A 26,377-nucleotide genomic window follows, 5' to 3' on the forward strand; every position below is an offset into this window, starting at 1 on the left:
CTATAAAGAACCGCAAAAGGATTTTCTTTCAAATATTATTAGAATTTTTGCTTAGGAGAAATATAACACCGAAATTGAATTATTTTTTAAATCTAGGAGTACATCTACACCCCTTCACCATTGATACCCTTGTGTTCAGCATGGTAAAGACACAATTAATCATAATGATAAAAGTCTAAAAAATCACCAAAATCGGAAATTTCAAAATTCAAAAGCATAATGTCTTTTAAAGTAGCTAAATTATAGTTTTAGTCATCTATTTTCCTTATTTAGTTTTTCGAAAATGCTCATCTTTCGTTTTTGTGAACGCTGTATATTCCTTAGAATACTCAAGAAAACGTGTCTTCATCACTATCATAACTAAACATTAAAAGAAATTAGTTCCAAATTTCTGAATCATGGCTGTAGGAAAAAATAAGGGACTGGCCAAATCAGGAAAAAAGGGATTGAAAAAGAAAATGTAAGTAAAATTGAAAGATATTCTTCGTGTCAGTATTGCGTAAATGACGATGGAAAGGGATAACTGCCTTAAGTAATGGATGTAGGCTATCTGTTTGTTAATGCATGTATCTTCTTACACTCCAAGATTAAAGATAAGGTTTATTATATTAGTCTAGACAAGCAGGCGCGTAACGCAAAGTAGTTAAATTAGCCTTAACCTTTGTAAAATTACATAGGGCTGGTTGTGCTGAAAGATGAGCAGAATGATATAAATTTTCAAAAATTACATTTGCTTATTTTGAAAAGATAAAAATGCTAGTTAAGGTGCTTTTTGCTATTGGTCAATGTTCCTATTACCTGAACACTTGTATAGGGTCATGATACTTATTAATAGATACATTTTGACTTTTAGAACATCTTTTCTCTCTTGCAAAACTACTGCAAATGCACTGATATGGAGTTATATATATTTGCACATTAGGGAGAGGAGCATAGCATATATTAAATACAGCAATGGTTAATTTACATATTTAATATATGCTATGCTTTACCCCCACCCTCCCTAATTTGCAAATATATAGCCCAAATTTGTCTCTAAACTATTACAGATTTGTGATTTCAAATATCTGATCAACAAAATGGAAATTATTGCAAATTCTAGGCTATAGGCTATGTGTAAATACAAGAATATTTGGGCCAGAATAACTCCATAATGGTGCATTTGCAGTAGTTTTGTAAGAGAGAAAAGACATTTCAAAAGTCAAAATGCATCTATTAACAATAAATTCATGATCCTAAACAATTGTTCAGGTAATAGGAACATTGACCCTGTTATCTTGTAAAGTAGTTCCATTTGAAGAAGCAACCATAAATAAATCCAGAGCCTAAATTATGCCCCTTTGGTAATAGCCCAAGTGCTCTGATAGCAGTGTCTAATCTTGGATTAATGTTTTGATGAGCATGCTATCTTGAAAAGGGGTTGGGTTATGAAAAACTTTTAGGAATGGGTCTACAGACTAAAATATATAATGGAAAGGTATTTGAAAGTGCCCACCTCTACTCTTTCTTCCTCTAGAGGGCACTTACCCTTGATTGCCTTTGAAAATCTTTGTTTTTTTACCTTAAAATTATATTGTCCAGCAAAATAAGTAGCCTAAATGGCTGGTTAGCAGTGATGATGGTTGGATGTCATAACACATCCCACTCAGTTTGCCATGCCTCTGATGATCATTCTCCATCTACAGCTTGTTTAAAGGCAGCAGTACTAGGGGGTAGTGACCACTTCTATGTTGAGTAAATTCTACAAATTTACTAGGCCTATTCTAGTTAGTGAGTTAGTAAAAAGTTATTATGTTGTCTAGTGGGAACTCTAATAGTTTCTGACTATGCCCCTAGTTTTTGCAGATCAGTCAAGTTGAAATGGCTTATTTAATGGAGAGTTTATATTCAGGAGCTTATGCATTATAATAATAATATCACCCATATTACATCTGTAGACAAGAGTAGGAGTTTCAGTTTCTTTAGACAGGATGAGTAGTTTAAATATTTGCATCCATCAATTGCTTTTGTTGCCCATTTCTGAACTGATTCTAACATTTGCTGGTCACCTTTGCTAAGGGGGCTAGCAACACACAGGCCAAACTCCAAATTAGGCCTTATCAATACCTTATAAAATTTAGTCATTACCAATGTTTGTTCTTTTTATAATGCCAGGGGTTTGGAGTGCTTTGGCTACAGCTGTATGTGTATACATAGTGATGTTTAATTCTTTATCAACCATGACCCCAAGTCTCTCTCTCTGCTTAAGGCAAGATGATAGTCTCTTGATCTGTCCATCCCTGACACATGATAAAGGTATTTTCCATTTTTCCTTCCAAAGTGGATTGTTTTGCATCTACTTACATTGAATTCAAGTCTACACAAAGTTGCCCTCTAGGAAAGTACCCAGAGTTCATTCTGCATAGAGGCTCTTATTGGGTGTATCAACAGGTCCAATGAGTTTGGAGTCATTACCTTAAATTGCAACTTGGAGCAATTGAAGGATTTCCCATCCTGTAGCATTTCTTCAAGAATTGCCATGTGGATTGATTTGGAATTGTTTTGAATATTGAGTTGGTTTTATTGAATAGGGTTTATGTTCTGGTCTGGGACTCCAAGGTGTCCCTTTCCAGCCTCCATTCCTTATTGCTCTACTCCTTGTCACGTGAGACTTTGAATTCTTTGATGATCTTACTGGATACAGTATGATTGCTCAGGGAGTTCCAAATAACTGGTTGGTTAGGAAGTGATGGCATTCCCTCCTCTGAGCATTGACCTTAATGAGCTTCTTAGAATGACCCCTTGTCCACTGTGATGAATCAATGAAGAAAAGACCATGAATTGGATTGTTGTGAATCAATTTGTAAGTGTTAATCATGTCACCCCTTTTTCTTTGGTAAGTCATACTGCATAAGTTCAGAGTTTGCAGTCTCATTGGGTAAGGAAGATGTTGGCACCTGTCTGCTATCTTTGTTGCTCTCCTCTGTACTTTCTCTATCATGTCCTTGTCCACTTTGTAGAAGGGAGATGCAATTGACATGCCAGTTTCTAGCCTTGGTCTGACAAGACTTTTGTATAGCTTGGTGATTGTTTGTGGAGTTTGCACTAGCTACAATCCTAGGGCCCTCCACTTAATGCTTCCACTTCTTCTGAAAAGAATACCTGTCCATTCTATTCAAATATTTACACCCTTTGCTTTTTCCTGGAAAGAAATTAAAGCACCCACTATGCAATTTCAATATATATTCCAATTGCAAATAACTTTATCCTTATTCAATGGTGGTGTACTTTATTTGAGGCTTTCACAAAACCAAGTTGACAGGGATTGCTTGATCTAGATGCTCAGTAGTATAATCATATACATCACAATCAAACTAGTCTCAACCAAGCACCCATGTCTGAAGCCATGCTGACAATCACTGAGCAGTTCTTTTGTGGTCAGGTGTCTGGCAATGTGAGTGTTCACAATTCCTTCTAAGACTTTACCAGCTGAAGGTGTAAGACTAATGGGTTGATAATTGGAAACACTGTTGCACCTACCTAACCTACAAGTTGGGGATCTGAGTGGCATACCATCTTTAAAATGAGCCATTACAGCAGTCTTCATGTTTTCTTCATCCCAGGCATAGAGAAACAGATTAACATTCCTCTTCTTAGGCATTCTAAAAAATTGAAAGAAACAGGGCAACTACAGATCAGGGTTTTTATGCAGTGTGTAAAAAATGTGGTTTTTCTTTTGTGATTTATGATTGCATAAGTTTTGATTTTTGAGGATGTGAGTTTTATACAGTAGAAAATTTAAATTTGTACTTCTGTTTTGTTGAGATAAACTGTCTAGAGGGACTTATTTCTTTGATTCATATGATCTAATATACCCCTTTCTCAGAACTCCTGTCTCATTCCCATTTATTCATATTCATTAATTTGCTAAAAATTAATGCATTCAAAGCAAAGCAGTACTATTGCCAAACAAGCAGTTATCCACTTTCTGGGAATGCACCAGAAAGCTAGTCATTTGACATAAAAATTGGAATTAAATTTATATGAAAGGGCAAGCAGGAGAAAATCCATTAGAGGAAGAAGAAGAATTATTTTTTGCTTTTTTTTTGCTGCTAGGGTATGGTAGTTGACTTGACTACAGTAAGTCAGCTATCATTCCTGACTAGCTACTTGGATCTCTTGTATTCCTTTCTAAAATTTGGACAAAATGGAGACAAAACTTAGCCTGTATAAACATTTGATGAAGTCAACTATAGTTCAGTTAAATATCCAAGCAATCAAAATTAACAAATGCAAATTTCTAGCAGAGCATAACCTTTTAGCTATAAAAAGAATTATAACTTTTTTCTAACTTCTTATCTAGAGGTTGATTTAAATATGAAGCCCCCTTGACTTTATTTTAAATACATTCAAAAAATTTAAAGGAAATATGTTAAATGATTAGAGGATAACTTATAATTATTGTAAAGTGACAAAAGAGTTATCAGAACAGTAAGGGGGGACTTTTTTTTAGCCAAATTCCCTGCTTTTAAGCCTTGATTTGCACTCTTTTTAAATGTTGACAATTGGCAACCCTGTTAGAGATACTGCTTGAATTACAGTCTGATTAATATCACCTAGTTCTATCTCCAAGTTTGACTTCTGGCTGGACTTGCCTGATGTAGATATGAGGGTACCCTGGGACACAATGGAAAAAAGTGTCCCAGGTTAGGCAGGAACACATGTCCCAGAGTACCCAAGCAGGAAATTTTTCACTAAGGCTCAATTTTGTATTGCTAGATGGCAACGTATTCAGTCACTGAACAGTATTCTGAATCTTAAAGAACACCACTTAAAAAAAACAACAAAAAAACCTCTCATTATCATACAAAAAACTGTTCAGGAGTTATGTAATGAAAACCAGATCCTCTTTCTTACTCAGAGAACAAAGAAAAACTTCTTGCCTAAAAAATATTTTCTGATGTCTTCAGGAATTCACATGGTATACTACCTGATAGATGGTACAATAGAAATAATTAAGGCAGAGTTTTCTTAATCAAATTTTCGTCACAAAGATACCATGTCCCATCTTCCCTAGCCTTACTTAACATATGTGAGCTAAAGGTGTGGCCCACTCTTGAAAATAGACTAGTTTGTGAGACAAAAAATTGTGGAGCCAGGCAAGTTTGGCATTTGGTGTCTGGAGGGGGATATCAGAAGCCTCCTTTTGATGGGGGGCTTGACACATGAAATGTGGTTTGAGGCCAAACTTCAAATTTTCAGAGGATTTTTATGGGAATGAACTAAACAATCTTCATTTGTCAATATGTGATGAAGAATATTCTGTTGTGGATAAAATTGACATATTTAGCATAGGCATCCAGATTATGAAGTAGACTTTGTAAATTTTTGCTTTTTTGGGGAAAAAAATATTGGGTATCTGAACATTTTGCACTATCTCCGCTTTTGAATTTGTAACATAAAATACATTTTGGGAAAAAGAAATTCTTCTTTCTGTGTCAAGACAAAAACATGCTTGAAAACAAAGTGGGAAACTGACTTTATTAAGTAATTTGCATGTTCAAAATATAAGGGATTAAGATCTCTAAAAAAATTTAACTTATAATCCTTGATTGATTTATTATTGTTATTATTATATAAGTGCTCAATTTTCTTAATTGTTTTTTCTTTTTTTTTAGTGTTGATCCATTCACTCGTAAAGACTGGTATGATGTAAAAGCCCCGTCCCTTTTCACCAATAGGGATATTGGTAAAACTTTAGTCAACCGAACTGCAGGGACAAGTAAGTTGCTTTTCTTGCCTTTAAATGTGATCTGATATAGAAACACTGTTGAAAAAATGTCATATGGCTGTTTTTTACCTTAGTTTTAGGCAATCATACAAGGAGGAAGCTTCATTCCTAACTTATGTCAAAATAGGGAGAATGTATATTCTTCTTTACTTTTTCTTTATTTCTCATTTTTTTGACTAACCATAATTCTTATTTTTATTTTTCTGGTTAGGGTTTCAGAACAGGGATACTAAATAAATATAATGATGCTAAACCAAAAACATGCAATACAATACCAAATTGCTCTACCAGAAACTCTAGAAGAAGAAGCTTTTTACAAACCCTGCTGTTTATGGTCCCAGGATACAATTAAAATGTTCCAATTACTGTCTATTTCTTGCAGAGTCAGCTACACTTCTTGCACTTCTGGCACATTTCTTGCAGAGCACTGCTATGGGTTACACTGTTATGGATTTTCTCAGACAACAATTTCATATTTTTAGGGCAGCAAAGTGAACAGCAGTCATGCCTATTTGGCTTGCATGAGACACAGCCAATGTCACTTTCGCACCGAAAATCGCATGAGCTCATATGCCCCAGCTGAGGACAGTGAGAACAAATCATTGCGTTTGTACCGACATTGGCCTGGTGGCCATCAGTTTCGTGACACTTGTAACATCCCATGGGAAGGAACAGAAAAGGCTCAACTCTGTGCACTTTATATCCTATTTCTGATGGGTTTGTGAATGTAGTATCCAAGTCTACTTGACCATGGAAGAATACCTTGAAATTCTGTAAATCGCCACATTTTTCTGCCTTGCTACAATTATGAATGAAAGAGCACAGATCATTCTGAAATTCAGGTGGGAAGTGCTTGATAATTCCAATACATTGTTTTGACTTTATGCTCACAGCTGCTTCTTGATCAGATGCCTTGAATGATCTCGCTATCTTTTCAGCTAAGGGCTTGTTGTTTACGAGTACCTTAAAATCAGATTTATTTTGTCTGACCTTGATCGTATGCATATCCTGAGTTGCACCACATATGGAGTTGATTATGCTTTTTCTTGCTTCTGCTGTTGATAATGACTTAGTCAGATTTTTTACCACTACTGAGTAAAGAAGAGGAGACCTACCTCTGGGTTCTTGGCTAGACCCCTCATGAATGCCAAGTAAAGGCACTTGGTTCAACTTATCCAGGGTTTTATCAGCTTTATAGTACATTTCTTGAATTTTGATACTATATACACTTCAGTCAATTCTGAGGGAGCTGAAACCTTTGAAGATCATAAATCACAAACTTTGGCAAGGTTTTCCAGTTCTTTGCACATCTTGTGTGAAGACATAGGAACATTTTTCCTATGTCAATAGCATTATCCTTCTCTTTTACATTTTGAACACATCATTCATCACATCAGGATTCATCATACAGCTCTTTTTTACTTCAAAAATCGTATCTTCTTCAAAGAACTGAACTTACAATTTAATTAATAAGTTAGATTTTACACAATTCTCCAATGAGCTATATAAACTGTTCAGCACTGCGTTATTCAATAATTTGCACTCCATCAAACAGCCAAGAGAATGTCTGTTTCCAGTCCCAAATCAATATCATAAGAACCAGATACCAATAAGCAAAGGAAGCGTAGTTTCTTGCTACCTGATCCCCGCAGTTTAAGGGAGACACCACTCCTAGCAGGTACGACAGCCCTTGCAACAAAAAATTTCCCTCTCCTGCTCGCTTATTAGTAAAATTGGCAAAAATGGTTCAACAGTAATAAATAGGTAAGTCAGGAACTATAATCCTTTGAAACCTGTTTCTTCACTGATGAGCAAGAAAATCCAATAACAATATGATCTGTTATTTCATTTCTTGTGAAAGTTCTATAATCACTGAAGTTACTGAATTATTTGATAAACCTAGGACATGATTATACGCCACGAATCCAATGCCTATTGTTGCAAAATGATAAATAAGTTCACTGGAAAAATTCACTCGTTTAATAATGTTCATAAGGTTTCCGATTTTAGATGTGTTCACTTTGAACTCTGAAGTAATACTCCTGAAAAGCTGACATTATATTTTCATCATGTTTGGGTATTTTTCATTAGGAGGAACATAACTTCACATCTTGAGTGTTGGCAGTATAATTCGTCCTCTTCTCATTGTTGCTGTTCTGGTGCCCTCCCCCTGCAATATTTGCAGGGGGTGTCTATACTTGATTGAGTGGCTCAACTGCAGTCTAGGATCTTTTTACAGTCTAAGAAAATTTTTCACTAAGTAAATGAAATTTTACGGGATAGATATTTAGCTCAAATTAGGGCTTTGGAACTTTTTTTTAAATACCTATGCACACTTCCACAACTTCTAATGCTTGAGCAATTATTAACAGTCTATGAAGGTGAATCTTGAGATAAAAACAATGGAATTAAAAATAATTGTGGTAGAATTGGATTTGTCATTCAAAACTTTTTGTAAATATAATCTTCTTACCGTAAAAATTGCAGCCTCTGCCCTCTGTCCCTCATAATGAGACAAAACTAAGGCATATATTATATTCAAATTCAGGGAATAGTTGATTAAAACAGGCGTGACCCCAAAATATGATTCATAAAAATTATATATTATATATTATTTGGTTATTATTTCCAGATTGTTTTCTTTTAAAGTTTTATATTATTTCCAGAGTTTTTTTCTTACAAACGTTTGGTCTTTATTTTTTACTCTTCGACCTGATATCTGTGTTTGAAGATTGATCACAGTTCATGGTAATGAACTGTAAGTAACTCGACTCAACAGGAACCAAACTCTAAAAAAGAGCCACTACAAAACAAAAAAAACTTGATTCGCTTTTGATATTCTTTTTTTTTTACTAGGTGATAAGTCTCTTCTGAAATAACTCTTCTTGCGAGGTGTATGTATCTCCTCTCTTTTCTGCAAGAAGAGATGTACCTTTTCTCATGCTGCTGCTTCTTAAAACTTGTTCAAACTAAAAGATCAAAAGAGTTTCAATGTTGCTATTTGAAAATTGACTTTTCCGTCGTAATTATCCTTTGTCCTTGTGAACAAGTTTTTACTTACTCCACTTTTCTTCAACTGAAAGTGATTATTTGTCCGAATCTTGTAAAATTAGCCAAATTATCTCAAAACTGTTTATTTCTCAGCTCAAAGAATCTTAAGAGGGCTGGTTGCTATCAAGGTGTCCCTACAGCTAAAGCCGGTAATGGGAAAGCTGGAACATGGAACACAAGTAGCCTAAAACAGCCACATTATAATGTAGCAGCAATTTTTGGTTTATATTGGGGATTAGATTAGGGCTTAACTAATATTACAGCTTCATAATGCATGTGACTGCCAGGCTGCCAATCAGTATTGTTTTTCCAGAAAATCAGATTGTACTTTTTATAGTTTTAGTATAGTGAGTATCAAGCATGTAGTTAGATATACATTATTTTTATTATACCAATAGTATTGGGGTGTACAACTCCATCCATAAAGTAACAGCAGTAAGCTATATATAGTATACTTAGATTTGAATGCTATACTTCACTAGCATTATTAGAGTAAATTTGTTACAGCACTCTTGATAAAATGGTACATATAAAATTATTGAGAATGATATTTATGGCTAGTTTACACTATTATGGCTTATTACATCATTAATTATGATTCAGGAAATTATTGACATTTCTAACTGCAAGCTGTACTAAGCTAAATTTGTTTCTTTTCTGTAGGTGGTACGTATAAAATTACTTTTTGTTCCAAGCAAAGTTGTCAAAACACAAGTTATAGAAGTAAAAAACTACTTTCCTTTAGGATTCTTCAGATAGGTATGATTTTCTCTTATTTGTTTTAAGCCGTAATTTTTTTTTTCTAGAAATTGCCTCTGATAGCTTGAAGGGGCGAGTATTTGAAGTGTCCCTTGCTGATCTTCAGGGTGAATCTGAAGCTGAAAGATCTTTCAGGAAATTTAGACTTATTGCCGAAGAAGTGCAAGTAAGTTAATGTTTGGTTATATTTTAATTCAGAATCATTACAGAACAGCGAATAGAATTCTACTTATAGGATAAATTTTCCTGGCTAAACTATGTTGTTTGTTTTTTTGTTCTAAAATTCCTGAACCACTCTTCTACATATATGTAGCAAGAACGTATTAAAGGTAATTTTAGCATGGATTTAAACACAAGTGTTTAGAACTCTATACATATTTTCTTTGAGGGGGAGGGGAGGGGATAACTAATCTTTACTTCCCAGGGGTTTCCTCATAACTATTCAAAGTTGAGAGTTGAGTAATAGATTTGATATGAAAGCTTTAAAGAAATTTGCAGTTGAAACACTAATCTGTTTACATTCTGTATTCTTTAAAAATTCACTTCATATATTCTATAAACATTTTATATACAAGTTGTCATGCCTAAATGGTAAGGGCTTCTCTCCTTTTTTAATTAGAAAGATTCTTCTAGTTTATCTTTATCTGCTGGTAAAATTTTTTGAGGTATGTATATTAGAATCGCCTCTAAAACATCTCTAATTATGCTAGAGATTTTTTCTACAGTTAACATTTGAATCAACACACTTCTAGATTCTCAAAATAATCTGACTGTCAAATTTTGTTTTTAAGATAAAATATTTTTAGGCAAAGACGGGTAGTATTTATGACCAAAACAATATCCCAAGGTAATGTTGCCTGTTGTACAATAAAAAAACAAATGATAACAGATTAAGGAAGTCAGTTCCACGTCAATTGTCAATTATTACGCATTCGTGGACTTCTGAAATGCAAAAAAATCAGTGTTTTGGTGGATGGGGCTTAGACTACAATTCTAAACTTCCAAATTGACCATTTCAAACAAAATCTTGGTTTTTGACGAGACTTTTGGCTTGGACTTGGGATATAAAAAGAGACCAAAAGAAGAATGGAGGAAAGAAGGATTTGGACAAATAATCACTTTCAGTTGAAGAAAAGTGGAGTAAGTAAAAACTTGTTCACAAGGACAAAGGATAAATACGACTTAAAAGCATATAAAAGAGACCAAAGGAAGAGAGCTAAGTAGTTATGACTGAAAAGACCATTTCTCGTCTAACAGAAGAAAATTACGATAATGTACTATATGAGCCTCTGGGTTTTTTGGTTAAAAGATAACATTTTTTTGTAGTTTAGAAAGCTAAAATTTTTGAACAAAAGTTTATTCTAATTTATCAGTCTAGTCCTTTATTTTTCAATTCTCTAAAATAGACCTAGACATTGATTTTTATAGAAACATTTATAGAACATCATATTTGTATGTAGAATTTTCCCTATGGAGATGACGTCAGAAAAATCCCCAGAAAATAGGAAAAATATGGGAAAAATAAAATTAATTCGAAAACATTTCAAAAGTCTGTACTTGGAAGAACCCCCTGCGTGTGGACCTGTGTTATCTTAGCCTTCTGAGAATATCCGCTTTGAAGTACTAGGGAACTGAAATTGGATTGTTCGAATTGGTTGCTTATACAACAATAGATATCTTAAAGAAATAGAAAAAATCAGGAATTGGTTGTTAGTAGTAGTGGTTGCCACATTAAAAAAAAATTGAGTGAGTGAAAATTCAGCAAAGAATAGGCTGAAAACATTAGGTACTAGATAGGTTTCCTTTGAAATTTGGTTTGAACTATTGGTTGAGTTTTTGGTTGAGAACTATCAGATTTTTAATATTTGATTTGTTGTAAACGAAAAGCCTTATCAAGTTGAATTAGTTTCGCCTATGTATTTTTATGGTTCAACCTGGCAAAAGTAACAAAAAATGGGGTACTTCCCTAAAGACTTCATTGTTTTGAAACAACCCAAAAAAATCGTGGTTTCAGGAATGAATAGACCCAGTACAGGTCCAGGGGCAAAAAAAGTTTCTGTTTTATGTCCTTAGTACTATGTAGCAATGTATATTAGATGAAGAGCAGCCTCCTATCATACATTTAATGACAAGTTTTATGGGATTTGAGCTCTTTTATTGTGCTGCTTCAGCAGGAACTGCAATTTCCCGTACGTTATATATATATATATATATATATATATATATATATATATATATATATATATATATATATATATATATATATATATATATATATATATATATATATATATGTATATTCTGAAAAGTAAACGATTAATTTTTGTTTTTGATATTAAAGAAGAATAGAAAAATTGATCTATGAAAATACTAGGATTTTTAACATTGAATAAAGAGTGATGAAATTAAGCAAAAGTTAATAGTTACTAGTGAAGCTAACTTGTATTGATAATTTAGATCACTCACTTTGATAAAGAATGGGTGGTTGTATCAGGGTTAGTATCAGAACTGTGGGAGGGCGGCATTTGGGATCATTATACAGCTACTGTTTTTTTCCTAAGAGGTAGAAAGGACCAAAAAGGCTGGTGGTAAAAAAAAAAAATTTAAGATTTGTCTCCTATGAAAATTTTACCTATCAGGTGTTATTAGAAAACATAAAGACTGGGCTTGTTAGTTCAAAGTGGCATAGGCTATGGTGATTATCCTTTAAAGTAGTCCCTGATGAATGACCACGACAATTCTGATGCTGTCTTGACTTCTGGTATTTTTGAAAATTGTCTTCAATAAGGGTGCACGGAAGTCTACCTTTTTGCTTAAATGTCAACAATTGAGTCGAATCCCTTCCCTTTTAGAGACAGTTTTAATCTGAAAGCATGTAAAAGTTAGCCGAGGCAAATCAAAGGAACAAGGGGGGGGGGGGCAAAAACATGAATTTCAAGTTTGGCCAAAAAAAATTTCTGGATCAAGGATGCCTGATGTGCAAGTGCATTTTCGTTATGAAAGATCCAATTTTCTCTACAGGGGACAGGTCTTTTCCACTGAATGCTTTCATGGAAATGCAGATTGAAGCTTTTGTAGTACTCCCCCACTATAGCATGAGATGACTTGAGTCATAGTGGGGGGAGTATCAGAGGACTTTTCTGATGGGGAGGTTTATCCTTCTGATTGGTCATTGGGTGGTTTATTCTTTACGCTACTCACTACTTCTATAACTTCATATATGCTAACTATCATATAGCACAAAATTAATTTTGTCCCTCCATATAGTATTTTTGAGAATGTTATGTTTAACCAAGAGAGATATCAACGGAATAATTAACAAAGACAAGATTTTGAGCACCTATAATAACCTTTTTATGGCACTTGGTATTAACCAAGTGACACATAGCAATCGCAAATTCTGTTGGTCTGTCGGTCCCGGTTTTGCTACTTTTTGCACTTCCAGGTAAGCTAGGACGATGAAATTAGGAAGGCGTATCAGGGACCGGACCAGATTAAATTAGAAATAGTGGTTTTCCCGATTTGACCATCTGGGGGGGGGGCGAGTGGGGGGCCCGTTAATTCGAAAAAAAAATTGAAAAATTTAAGTATTTTTAACTTACGAATGGTTGATCAGATCTTAATGAAATTTGATGTTTGGAAGGATATCATGTCTCAAAGCTGTTATTTTAAATCTCGACTGGATCTGGTGACATTGGGGGGGCTGGGAGGGGGAAATCTAAAATCTTGGAAAACACTTAGAGTGGAGGGATCGGGATGAAACTTGGTGGGAAAAATAAGCACAAGTCCTAGATACATTATTGACATAATCGGAACGGATCCGCTCTCTTTGGGGTAGTTGGGGGGGGTTAATTCTTAAAAATTAGAAGAAATAACGTATTTGTAACTTACTAACGGGTGATCGGATCTCAATGAAATTTCATATTTAGAAGGATATCGTGTTTCAGAGCTCTTATTTAAATCCCGACCGGATCTGGTGACATTGGGGGGTAATTGGGAGGGGGAACCTGAAACTTGGAAAACACTTAGAGTGGAGGGATCGGGATGAAACTTGGTGGATAGAATAAGCAAATGTCCTTGATACGTGATTGACAGAACCGTACTGGATTTTCTCTCTTTGTCGGAGTTGGGGGGAGGAGTTCAGTGATTTGGCGAGTTTGGTGCTTCTGGACGTGCTAGGACGATGAAAAAAGGTAGGCGTGTCAGGGAGCTGCACAATTTGACTTGATAAAGTCGTTTTCCCAGATTCGACCATTTGGGGGGGTTAAAGGGAGAGGAAAAATTAGAAAAAATTAGGTATTTATAACTTACGAGTGGGTGATCGGATCTTAATGAATTTTGATATTTAGAAGGACATCGTGACTCAGGGCTCTTATTTTAAATCCTGACCGGCATTAAGCCCAATCAATCTATTGATTCATACAATTTTGTTAGAGCTCATACCATATAATCTCTTGGCTCTTAACTCTTCTTGCCTCGTCACAAGTGCCATATGAGCTCTTAGCTCTTGTTTTACCAGGTACAGTTACCTACTCAGAAAATTGTTACGTTCAAGTCAATGTCCCTGCCCTTTTTACGATTAACATTTGAATGTCAGATGGCTTGTGAGACAGAAAACACCTAGCCTGGTCGACTTTCTTGGTAAGTTGGATATACACAATGCCTATATAAATTGAAAAAGCACCACTCATATTGTCTTCACATTTGACCAACTTTTTTGCACTTTATTTTTGTCATGGTGGATCTGATTTCTTCCTCAAGAGGAGATTGGATCCTTGTTTCTGGGTTACTCTCAAAACCCACTTTTTGTCTCTGGTTTCTGCCTTATCAAGAATTCTGAGCTCATTTCCGGGTCTATTGGACAGTCATTGCAACACTTCAAGTTTTCGGTTTTTCTGCTTGTTTAACAAAAATTTGGAATGAATTCTGCGAACACTTTACGCATGTTCAAATCGTTAGCAAAAATTGACTGAACCACATGAAAATATACCGGTCTTCAGTCATCTCCCTAGATGTAGTTGTGGAGTCTGAGCGTAGTAAATTGCAAACTTTAGCGGTTCGTTTTTTTATGTGGGAGACTGGTTGGGCTGGTGGTAATCCTTGACTGACTTGGGTCCAGCTTTGAACCTGCTGAAGGAGATAAAAATGTCTGTCCTCATCAGCTCAAAGCTGTTTTTAAGATTTCACAAATCTGAAGGAAGATTTTCCCTTTTAAAAACAAAATTTCAACTATGTACGTGTTTAATCCATTTTAAACACTTAACAATTAGTCCAAGATACATACTCGCCTGCATTCAACAGATTGACTTGCCGTATTGAGCAAAGATATCTCAGTGCTTGTTTCAAAACATTTCAAGGACAGACCACGTCGTCGCTACTGTGTTAACGGACAGTTGTATCTTTCCCTGAACAGCGGTGCCACCCGTCTTAAAACTTTTTAGTAGTACCTTGTATTATATGCAGTATTCGAGACATGCTATTTAGCTACATACTCTTATTTTTGTGGACTCTTCTTGATAAACCTCTTAATATTATGAAAATGTGATATGTCCATTACTTTGGAGTTTGACAGCATGTGTAATCTTACGCCGTCAGTATGGCCGAGATCAGAAAATTACGAGAACTCTTTGCCTTGATACCCTTGTGTCTTACTTGTGAGTGAGGTATGCTAAACTAGCCCCGCTGAAGTATTCTTATGATCGGCAATTTCTGGCGAGGCTATATAGAGCAGTGGCATTACCATATCCTTTACCTTTCCCTGCTTTGGGAATGGCTCACAGAAATAGAGAGAATTAAAGTTGGATATTTTTGAAGTATTTTTGATTTGTAATTATGTTGTTTGACAGAATAAATATTGAATTTCTGATCTCTTTAAAGTTGTGTCTAACCAAGAAATTAGTGCTAAAGAAAGTATTTCTGAGTGCTTTCCTGCCAAGCGCGTATCCAGGACTTTTCGGGGGGGGTGAATTTTCTGTGAAATTTTCTTCAAGAAGAATTACAAAAAAAACGCGTCAAAAATTTGTTAAGACGCATTTTTGTTACTATTACGAACGGGACAAAAGTTTCAGAGTGGGGTGAGGGTGTGTTAAACCCTGTAACTTCCCTTTCCCTGGATATGGCCTTGCTTCCTGCCACTGCACCTAATATCCAAACTATGAATGTATAAGTGAACATAATCTAATCGTTTATTGTTGAACTAGTGTTTTTTCTTTCTTTCCCGCCATGTTTTTATTCCATGTTTTATGGTGGGGTAAAATAAACTATCGGTTTGTCTATATAGGTGACAGCATCGCATCTTGCTCAGTGTATTTATTTTCAAACGCCCAGTAAATTTCTCCTACCTTAGTCACAATGTACATCCATTGTTTTTATTATTATTATTATTGTACAGTACTTTAGGAAAGTTAATATCTTAATCACCTGAAGATTAAGACATGCACAACGTCTTGGGTTACAAGAAAGCTGCACATAGTTCAAAAGCTCTTGGATTGTAAAATCTTTTACTAAAAGTTTTCAGCTTGTTAGCATGTGAGTTTTCGCACAGAAAAGTCAATTTTATTTGTATTTGATTAATTTTTGTTTCAGGGTCGTTATCTTCTTACAAACTTCCATGGGATGGACTTCACCACCGACAAGCTTCGATCTCTTGTCAAAAAATGGCAGACATTGATTGAATGCAGCGTGGATGTCAAAACAACAGATAGCTACTTACTGAGGGTATTCTGCATTGGTTTTACACAAAAAGACCAGAGGTCACAAAGGAAGACCTGCTATGCTCAACATACTCAGGTTGGTTGAAAGCCAGTGGCGGTTCTAGTCTCTCTTGCCTCCGAGACAAAATCATGATTAGGGCTTCCCCCCTCCTGTCTCTCAAACATTTTTCAGGTTACATTTTAATGGAATTTTATTTTATTAACAAGGTTATTTTATTTAACTAATAATTTATCTGTAATTTTTCATTTATTAGCTGCACCCTCTAGTTTATTTTGATAAAAAAAAATATAGTTACAGAATGGTTATAACAGTTGGATTATTTATTTGACATTTTGCGCCCCCTTAAATTTCTGTGCCCACTGTTTTGTTGCTTTTTATTTAGGCTAGTTTAATCTCTCTCTTTATCTCTCGCTCTCAGTCTCTGCTTTTCTCTCTCGCTATCTGTCTCAGCCTCCTTCTTGCTCAAAACATTTAAGAAGAAAATAAACGTTTTTGCCAATAGACATCAGTCCATGCTTTGGTATAAAATGTATCAAACAGTTCGTGGTAACGAACTGTAGTAAGGAGCGACCTGGCTCAATAGTAACCAAAATTCTAAAAAATGGAATTTTGATACCAATACCTACATCAAAAGAATCGCATTTTAATGCTGATTTTAAATATATAAGTTTCATCAAGTTTAATCTTACCCATCAAAAGTTACGAGCCTGAGAAAATTTGCGTTATTTTAGAAAATAGGGGGAAACGCCCCCTAGAAGTCATAGAATCTTAACGAAAATAACATCATCAGATTCAGCGTATCAGAGAACACTACTGTAGAAGTTTCAAGCTCCTATCTACAAAAATGTGGAATTCTGTATTTTTTGCCAGAAGGCAGATCACGGATGCGTGTTTATTTGTTTTTTTTTTTTTTTTTTTTTTTTTTTTTTTCCAGGGGTGATCGTATCGACCCAGTTGTCCTGGAACGTTGCAAGAGGGCTCATTCTAACGGAAATGAAAAGTTCTAGTGCCCTTTTTCAGTGACCAAAAAAATTGGAGGGCACCTAGGCCCCCTCCCACGCTAATTATTTTACCAAAGTCAACGGATCAAAATTCTGAGATAGCCATTTTATTCAGCGTAGTCGAAAAACCTTATAACTATGTCTTTGGGGACGACTTACTCCCCCACAGTCCCCATGGGAGGGGCAACAAGTTACAAACTTTGACCAATGCTTACATATAGTAATGGCTATTGGGAAGTGTACAGGCGTTTTCAGGAGGATTTTTTTGGTTGGGGGAGGGGTTGAGAAGAGGGGGATATGCTGGGGTAACTTTCCCTCGATAATTTGTCATGGGGGAAGAAAATCTCCATGAAGGGAGCGCAGGATTTACTAGCATTATTTAAAAAAAACAATGAAAAAATAAATATGAAAAAGTTCTTTCGGCTGGAAGTAAGGAACAGCATTAAAACTTAAAACAAACAGAAATTATTACCCATTTGAGGGGCTCACCTCCTCCTAATACCTCGCTCTTTACGCTAAAGTGTTTTAGTAATTTCAACCATTTATTCTGCGGCTTTTGTGATTCTGGGGTCATTCTTAATGAATTGGGACAAAATTTAAGCTTTAGTGTAAAGAGCGAGGATCTGACAAGGGGGTGAACCCCCTCATATATGTAATAAAAATATGAGAATATAAAAGTTCTTTACGTAAGCTAATTTATAAGTTACGTAAATCTTTCACTAATAAAAATGTTCGTAAAAAATTAAAAGTTCTAGTTGCCTTTTTAATTAACCAAAAAATCGGAGGGCAACTAGGCTTCCTCCCCCGCTCTTTTTTCTCAAAATCATTCGATCAAAATTATGAGAAAGCCATTTAGCCAAAAAAAAAAAATGCAAATTTCGTTTTAATTATTCCTCTGCGGAGAGCCAAAATCAAAACATGCATTGATTCAAAAACGTTCAGAAATTAAATAAAAAAAAACAAGTTTTTTTTAACTGAAAGTAAGGAGCGACATTAAAACTTAAAACGAACAGAAATTACTTCGTATATGAAAGAGGCTGCTTCCTCATCAACGCCCCGCTCTTTACGCTAAAGTTTTTACTGTTTTAAAAAGAAGAATTGAGAGACAGAGTCAAACTTTAGCGTAAAGAGCGGGGCGTTGATGAGGAAGCAGCCTCTTTCATATACGAAGTAATTTCTGTTCGTTTTAAGTTTTAATGTCGCTCCTTACTTTCAGTTAAAAAAAACTTGTTTTTTTTTTCTATTTAATTTTTGTTAAGGGGTATATGTTTCCTTTTAAACAGGCGATTTGACTTTTAAAATTTGAAGTTCTTTTTTCTTTTTGTGGTAGATTTCTTTTTTTGTATCTTTCTAGTATGTTTTCGATCTAAAATATTGCAAATTAAATATTGAAATTGTAATCTGTTGAGTTGAAAAAGTTGAATCTCAGCTATTTAATGATGGTGAAACACTTTTTCCGTTGAAACATTAACCCTGCATGACTCAAGATGAATAGCATGCCAACAACTTGCAGAGGAAATAGAACTACATGTTTGACTTCTTCTTTTTTTATTTTCTTCTCTAGATATATATATATACATATATATATATATATATATATATATATATATATATATATATATATATATATATATATATATATATATATATATATATATATATATATATATATATATATATATATATATATATATATATATATATATATATATATATATATATATATATATATATATAAATTACAAATAGGTCTTTAACCTATTTTGTGTTCAACCTTTGAACATTGTCTTATTAAAGGGCTTGGGTTGTGCTTTGAATAGCAGGTTAATACTCACCTTATATTTACAGGATCGGCAGAAAATACTCTTTACAGCGTATTGCGACTGTGCTATTTAAATTACTTGAAGTGATTTTCTTGTTAATTTTAATATATATATATATATATATATATATATATATATATATATATATATATATATATATATATATGTATAAATTACAAATAGGTCTTTAACCTATTTTGTGTTCAACCTTTGAACATTGTCTTGTTAAAGGGCTTGGGTTGTGCTTTGAATAGCAGGTTAATACTCAGCTTTCGTAAAAGATTAACTGCTTCAAAAATTAGAATAATCCTCCTTATATTTATAGGATCAGCAGAGAATACTCTTCTAATATCTAATGATTTGTACCACTTCATTTACTTAGAAGCGGATATTTGTTCTGTTTTCAAAATTTAATTATACTAATTAAGTTAATTTGAAAACTGAGATTTAGCTGATTCTTATTCAACTTTCTTGTGATTTTAGGTTCGTGCTATTCGCAAGAAGATGACCGAAATCATCACTAAAGAAATATCTTCTGGGGATTTGAAGGAGGCTGTGAGCAAATTGATCCCTGATTCCATTGCCAAAGATATTGAAAAATCCTGTCACAGTATCTACCCAATCCATGAAGTCTATATTAGAAAGGCGAGTTGTCTTATCTTTTTCTATATCTTGTTCACACCCATATTTTTTTGTGTTGTCCTCATAGTCATTTATGGGATATCCAGTTTTAAATGTTCAATTGGCAATTTGACGTTTCACTTGTATAAATTTGATGTATCTGAGAATTATCTATGTAATAAGTAGTCTGGTTGTAAATCAAATTTCCGAATCTGAAGCATTTAGTCTTAGTTCAAACTTACTATTACCAATAGCTGATAAAAAAAAAGTGTAAGTGTTCTAAATCCAAAAGCAAACTTGATGAATTCACATTAGACGGCGTTAAAAGCGTAGCTAAACACATGGTGGGGGTCCTCCTGAGCTTGCTATGAAGGAACCCCTGAAAGCGAGAAAATAATTTAAAAATACGCATCTCTTATTTTAGGGATCGTATAGCGAAATTCCAAATATAATTCTACATAATGAGGGAGTGTCTGGACACTACTTATTAAGATGGATGTCTGGAATCTTGTGTTGGGTGTACTTACCCGATGGGGTTGTTGGATCTCAATTAAGTCGTTAGAAACTAAGAGCAAATCTCATAAGTTTTGCAGGCAACCTGTGAAACAAGGGGACAACTACAAAAATAAAAGATTCACTTAAGAGCAAATAAACTTATAGTGGTTGATTTCTCGAGTTCATAACGAAAACGGTTAAATGAAATGAAATAAAGAGAAGTTACTGAAAAGCTTTTACATATCAACATTGACCCAAAGTTGAACGAAACAGCAGGCACAACCTGTTCAATATTATAGAGCAAGTATCTACCTTTTTGGACTTAATTAAAATTATTTTGCGAAATGCTAAGTCCTGTTTATTATTATTTGTTTTAGTTTTAATTTATTTTATTAGAGTTTATTATTAGAATTTCATTTTGAGTGTTCATTTGATCTTAAAGTTTTGGAAACAAATAAATAGCTATTTCTGCTCATTGTTAAATGTTTCAAAGTTTTAGATTGGCTCGCATGGTCTTCATTATTTTTACCTTGCAAACTTTCTTTTTCTTCATTTTAAATTGAAATTAAACAAAGATAGTAAGTATGGTTGCATGAAACGAAAAGACAATGTGCCTCACCAAACTGAGCTTGTATTCGAAAGCGTTAAGGTCCATTAAGTTTGAATTGTCTTGGTGACGGTTAGGCCTATCTAAGTAGAGATTGATTGACATACCAAAATCTGGGCTGTCCAATTCAAAAATTCATTGGTCCTATAATTAGGTCAGCAATGTCTGCTTACTATCATGGGCAAACCTTTTATTTTTTTTGGGGTGGGGGGATACAGCTTGCCCTCTCCTGAATTTTCGTAAACTGACACCATTAGACCCTAGTCCCTGCTCTGTGGGATTTTTTGGCCAGCCCTGGTAACAGAAGAACCATCATCTCTGCATTCTATGCTATATAAGGTAATTTAGGACCTATCTTACAGCATTGTAGGTTATTTTTTATTTTTGTCCTTAAAATTAATTAGAATTTGTATTTTATAGGTCAAGGTGTTGAAAAAACCCAAGTTCGACATGGGCAAGCTTCTAGATATGCATGGTGAAGGTGCTGTTACAAAGAGGGTTACCACTGAGGACGGAACCGGTGTTGTCATCTCTCGCCCTGAAGGGTATGAACCACCTATCCAAGAATCTGTTTAAGCAGTTCTTTTTCCTCCCTTGTTTTTGTTGAAAAACTTGGATGGTCCAAATAAAAAAATACTGACAATTTCTTGATATGATGTTTTTTCTTCTGTTAGGGGGTAAATAAATCTGGAGGTTTTGTTAATACTATTCAGGTTTGGCATACAGGTGTTTTCTAGTCTTTTGGAGGCATAGTAGATTATTTCCTTTAGTTTCTCAACTGCAATTTAAAAAGAACGAACTTTGATCCCTTTTTTTCCGTGCTGCCTGCCTTACATCAGCCATCTACCTTATCCCTGCCCATCTACTTACACTGCCTTTTCAGTTCGCGCAATATGCATATTTTAGAGGTGTTTTTAAAAAGCTCTGCTTTTTTAATGTCTAAACAAATCCTCAGTTTTAAATTTATGGACGTAAAAAAGGTCTTCTTTTTTTGAATGGCTAATCTAATCCCTAATTCGTCACCAAGTTGATCTAAATTCCACGTCTACGTCTCCATTAACCTAAAGAACAACAAAATTGCATTGTTAATGCTAGAAGATAAGTTATTAGTTATATACCAAAACAAGTCGCCCTAGTAGTAAAAGATAGGCCTGGAATATCACAAGTTAGAAAATGTATCTATTTTAATTCCACTCAATTTGAAGAGCCTACTGTCATCTAGAAACCCATGTGACAATAAACATTTCAAGATGTTGATGTAAACGACTATGCAGTGCTACACTGTATCATGTCCAGTAACTTCCAAGGTTTTAATTGTTTAAATCACGTGGCTTATTATCCACACTCATATATATAAAATCTGAACCATTCTTTGATAGTTTTCAAAATTATTTGACATGTCGTCACCTAACATTTTAAGGATTATTTAAAATATATACAGTTCTGAAATGCCACCCTTGTTTCTGAGGAGAAATCAGTTAAGTTCTGAATATAAGGATAAAATAAAAATGAAGTGAGTCGGAAAAATAACTAAAAAAGGTACTCAGCTTGCCAAGGTTAAGTAGGGCATCAACTACATGGATGGTAAAATATGTGCCTTTATTAACCAAAAAAAAACTAGATATAAAAAAAAAAACATGCAAGAACAAAGCAACAAAAAATATCTAAAAAAGTTTTCTTTTTTTGCCAAAAGTGCTGAACAATTCTCTTACTGATACAACGTTGTGCACACGAACACCGCAAAAGGAAATGTCATATAGATTGGATAAATAAAATATAAATCTTGCTAAAGCTAAATTACATTCGCGCCTTATTATATTCAATGGTTCACTACTAGCTAAAAGTGCTACCACGGAGAGCTTGCTTTTAAAAAATTGAGCTCTTACATGAAGCATCTGAGAAGAAAATATGGTTTGTAGTCACTCCTAAATGTTGTCTTTCATGTTTGCATGGACTACACGCTTTACTGAAAACATGCCATCATGTTAGAAATTCTGAAATATCAGCAGCATAGTATGTTCCTAATATAATTCGTCTATATTTGTCATTTTGCCTTGCATTCAATCTCAAATAATTCTCTGTAGGGTCATCCCATCCTGGAGTTTGGGAATCGGGCATATTAAATTGTCAAATTCTTATTTAATTTCCAATATCCAGGGCTTGAATAGATTGCTTAATATTTCCTTCTGAAAACAGGATGTACGCTAAAAAAACACATGAATAAAACACTGTTTAGAATATTTTTCTAATTGACATCGTGTTTAAAAAAAAAATCGTAAGTGAAGTAGCATCTGTTGTGCGCTTCTAATGTTTTACAAAGGCGCGTTTATAATATCTGAAAGGTTGACAATTAGACTTGAAGATTAAATTCATTTTCAGTCAAGCATGCCATCTATATCCGGAAAGATAACCTTCGGGTTTTAATGCTTACTTTTTACCTTGGGTATATTTCTGTGCGTTTTAACTCTAAATCTTGCTATTTGCTCGAGCTAAGAATGCTCAGTCCTTTTTTCAATAAACTAACACTTGTTTCTTCTTTATTTCACCATTAAATGTTGGTGGATAAGCAAGTAAAAATGGGAAACAAAAGTGTAATTGAACAGTATCCAAGTATGTATTTTAGAGAGCATTAAACTATCAGGTGAAAGCGGAAAAGCCTGTATCCATTTTCTTAGAATGGACACTTTTGTGACTCAATGGACTGTTGGTACTTTTTAGATAAAATGGGGTGAATTAACCCGCTTTATCCTTGAGTTAGCTGATGTTTTATGGTGAAATCAATAAGAAACGGATAATCTAATTTCAAAGCTAAAATTAAACACTGAAGTAACAAATATATTTTTGTCTAACTTGGCGCTGCTGTGTTCTCGGTCAAGCAACAAACAACGTAAGCACAAATAGAAGACAAACTAAAGCAGGGACAGTACCTTAAATATTTCTTACCTTATATCTCACACGTTATTAAGGCTCGTTCATCATACCAAGATTTAACTAACATCATCTGTCTACATAGTGTGATTGATGACATTGGCTAGTTGAGATAGAAAAGGTTCACTTAATGGTTAAATTCCTATATAGTCTGCTTGGTATTACGGAACCTGGGGGCAGTACACCGCTGGCCGAAATTGATTCCGATGATGAGATTATGCGAAAGATCCTCCGTGACAATTCAAATTAGAAGAAGAGCCCCTGAGTTTTTTTTTTCTATACAGCTAAGGATTAGCAATCGAAAAATGATAACTACTGAACAAGCTCTCGGTTTGGTTATCCTTAGCTAAATCCCATGAAGATATTCAAATGAACTGAATTTTGGTGTTAACTCTAGCTAGTTCAGGAATTTAAGTAATGCTTTTAAGGTCAGTTCTTATTGAAAAAATGGATTTTATCCGCGCTATTTTCATCACTTATAATAAATAAATACTCTTTATTCTTTCCCTTTATCACAATACAATAACATGGGTATCGTCAAACAAAAAAAAGAGAAAAATGCAAAAACATGCAACATAAAGAACACATGATGAGCTATCACTGCGATTTAAGGATATTGTCGTTGTAGTGCTTCACGTAGTATGGAACGAAGGAGTTTAAAAATCTTGTCGTTGAGTGTATAGGCGAGCATTCTAACCGTTCTTTTCCCTCTTTATGGCTACTACACGATTAGTATGAAAAATAAGATGTAATGCTATTTCGAAAATGTCTGTTATTCCGCTCTATCCTTAACAAACATTGCATCCATTTTCTAAGGTTTGTTTCGGTAAAATCACACTGAAAGAAAAAACACAATCTATTTAATGCTCTAGTCCATAAAACTTGCGTCACAAAACATGCCTCATTGGAAAGGAAAGTTTTTTTTTCACTTTTTGTAGTTTTTCAAAATATTTCCAATTATTTGCAGACAGTCATGTTTTCTAATCATTTAATATTTCATATCTTCTAAAAGAATTCACTCCATTAGCTATGTTGTGTTTAGGAGAGTAGGCTACTTTCAAATTGTTTTCTTTTTTCCTGATGCCAATTACAACTCCAGCCTATACTTCTTATCTTAACTCTTCTAGGAAAATTGCCAAAAGCTGGTTGCTAAGCTTTTTTAATGGGAGGATTTGTAGTTAATATACGTAAGGAAAGTAAAAGTCATATTGAACAAGCATTCCCCTGTTAACCCACCCTTTGAAAACAGATTAGAAAATTATTTTTAGCAATTCCGAAAATATCAAACATGACCCTAAGATGAAAATACGAGGTAATTACCATCGACTAATTTTTGCTGAATGGAGTAGGTATATTGAAAATGTCTGGAGTCAGAGTCGGTTATACTTTATAAAATATAGTTAAATGAAATTTCAAATGGAGCTGTAAAGTCGGATTTAGAGCTTTAGTAAATTTTTGCTGAATGGATTGGTATATTGAAAATATGTAGTCAGACATACTTTATAGTATGTAAGAATATAGTATAGTATAATATAGTATATAGTATAGTATAGTATACTATATAGTATACACTTTATAGTATAGTATAGTAGAAATAGGTAAATGAAGCTTCAAACAGCTATAGAGTCGAAGGTAGAGCCTTAATAAATTTTTACTTAATGGAGTAGGTATATTGAAAATGTCTGGAGCCAGAATCGGTTATACTTTATAAAACATAGTTAAATGAAGCTTCAAACTAAATTACTAAATTTTTGCTGAATGGATCGGTATATTGAAAATGTGTGGAGTAGGAGTCAGATCTACTTTGTAAATGAAGTAATTTGTAAAGGAGTTGGATCTACTTAATGAAGATTAAAACGGAGCTGTAGAGTCGGAGTTGTTGTTTTAGTAAATTTGGTTGAATGGGGCTGAAATCAGTATATTGAAAATTTGTATGAGTCAAAGCCGGTTATAACCTATAGCTGACTCCACATCCTGATTTAAACGTCAAAGGGGTCTTTTAAAAGATACCTCACCAAAGTTCTAGGCAGTTCTAAGTTAGAAATTAAGGCACGAATTTGCCTTCTTTCTGTCGTAGATTGTACACGGTCACAAACGACAAGCTTGGAGAGTTCTAATAAAGACGGAATATTTTCTACAGTATCGACAAGTAGTTCTAGAAAATCCAAGGACATTTTTGTAAACAGCTGCTCGTTTTCGTTAATAATTTTCCTGGTAGGTCTATAGCCACTTCTGAGAATTAAAATTGCTGTTTTGTTCGATCCATTTAACACTGACCAATAAAACGCGTCTCTGCCTAACTTGTCTTTACATTTTGAACGGAATCCAGCCAGGATCAATTTCTTCGCAATTGTTTCTCTTGTTTGGACGCTTGTTTCCATTTCCTTAGTTGTTGCATATAAAGGACACTCAGACCAAAGTGAAGGAGTTCTAGGGCCTGCTCCATTTTCAAGAAGTAAATCAATAATTTCAATGTACAAATGCTTGCAGGCTACCCACAAAGCAGTATGTCCATAAAAATCTGTAGCGTTGATATCAGCTGACCAAACAAGCAGTAGTTGGACTATCTGCAAATGCAAAATGACTATCAGTTGAAGCAAAAAAGTAT

General features: G+C 34.3%; 2 protein-coding genes across 2 annotated transcripts in view; one reads left to right on the plus strand and one right to left on the minus strand.

The window, feature by feature from the left end:
- Positions 1-296: 296 nt before the first annotated feature.
- LOC136041499 (small ribosomal subunit protein eS1) lies at positions 297-21,484 on the plus strand. Its single transcript, XM_065726200.1, has 6 exons — positions 297-460; positions 5,658-5,761; positions 9,628-9,746; positions 16,166-16,369; positions 19,602-19,763; positions 21,262-21,484. The coding sequence occupies exons 1-6, from the start codon at positions 399-401 to the stop codon at positions 21,415-21,417; spliced, it is 807 nt and encodes a 268-aa protein (XP_065582272.1). The 5' UTR covers positions 297-398; the 3' UTR covers positions 21,418-21,484.
- A 2,761-nt stretch (positions 21,485-24,245) lies between these two features.
- The window catches only part of LOC136041433 (putative ankyrin repeat protein RBE_0220), an 8,976-nt gene continuing 6,844 nt past the window's right edge, over positions 24,246-26,377 (minus strand). Inside the window, exon 2 of the mRNA XM_065726101.1 lies at positions 24,246-26,336. Coding sequence (XP_065582173.1) covers positions 25,749-26,336 — 588 coding nt within the window. The 3' untranslated portion in view covers positions 24,246-25,748. The remainder of the gene's footprint in view (positions 26,337-26,377) is intronic.

Source organism: Artemia franciscana, unplaced genomic scaffold, assembly GCF_032884065.1.
Source record: "Artemia franciscana unplaced genomic scaffold, ASM3288406v1 PGA_scaffold_23, whole genome shotgun sequence".
Taxonomy (NCBI): domain Eukaryota; kingdom Metazoa; phylum Arthropoda; class Branchiopoda; order Anostraca; family Artemiidae; genus Artemia; species Artemia franciscana.

Bases quoted from the DNA above. Each gene is read 5' to 3' on its own strand.
- LOC136041499 (XM_065726200.1), top strand. From the start codon at position 399: ATGGCTGTAGGAAAAAATAAGGGACTGGCCAAATCAGGAAAAAAGGGA. The intron at 9,747-16,165 runs GTAAGTTAATGT...TTTTTGTTTCAG, and splicing joins TTATTGCCGAAGAAGTGCAA to GGTCGTTATCTTCTTACAAA. The intron at 16,370-19,601 runs GTTGGTTGAAAG...TTGTGATTTTAG, and splicing joins GCTATGCTCAACATACTCAG to GTTCGTGCTATTCGCAAGAA.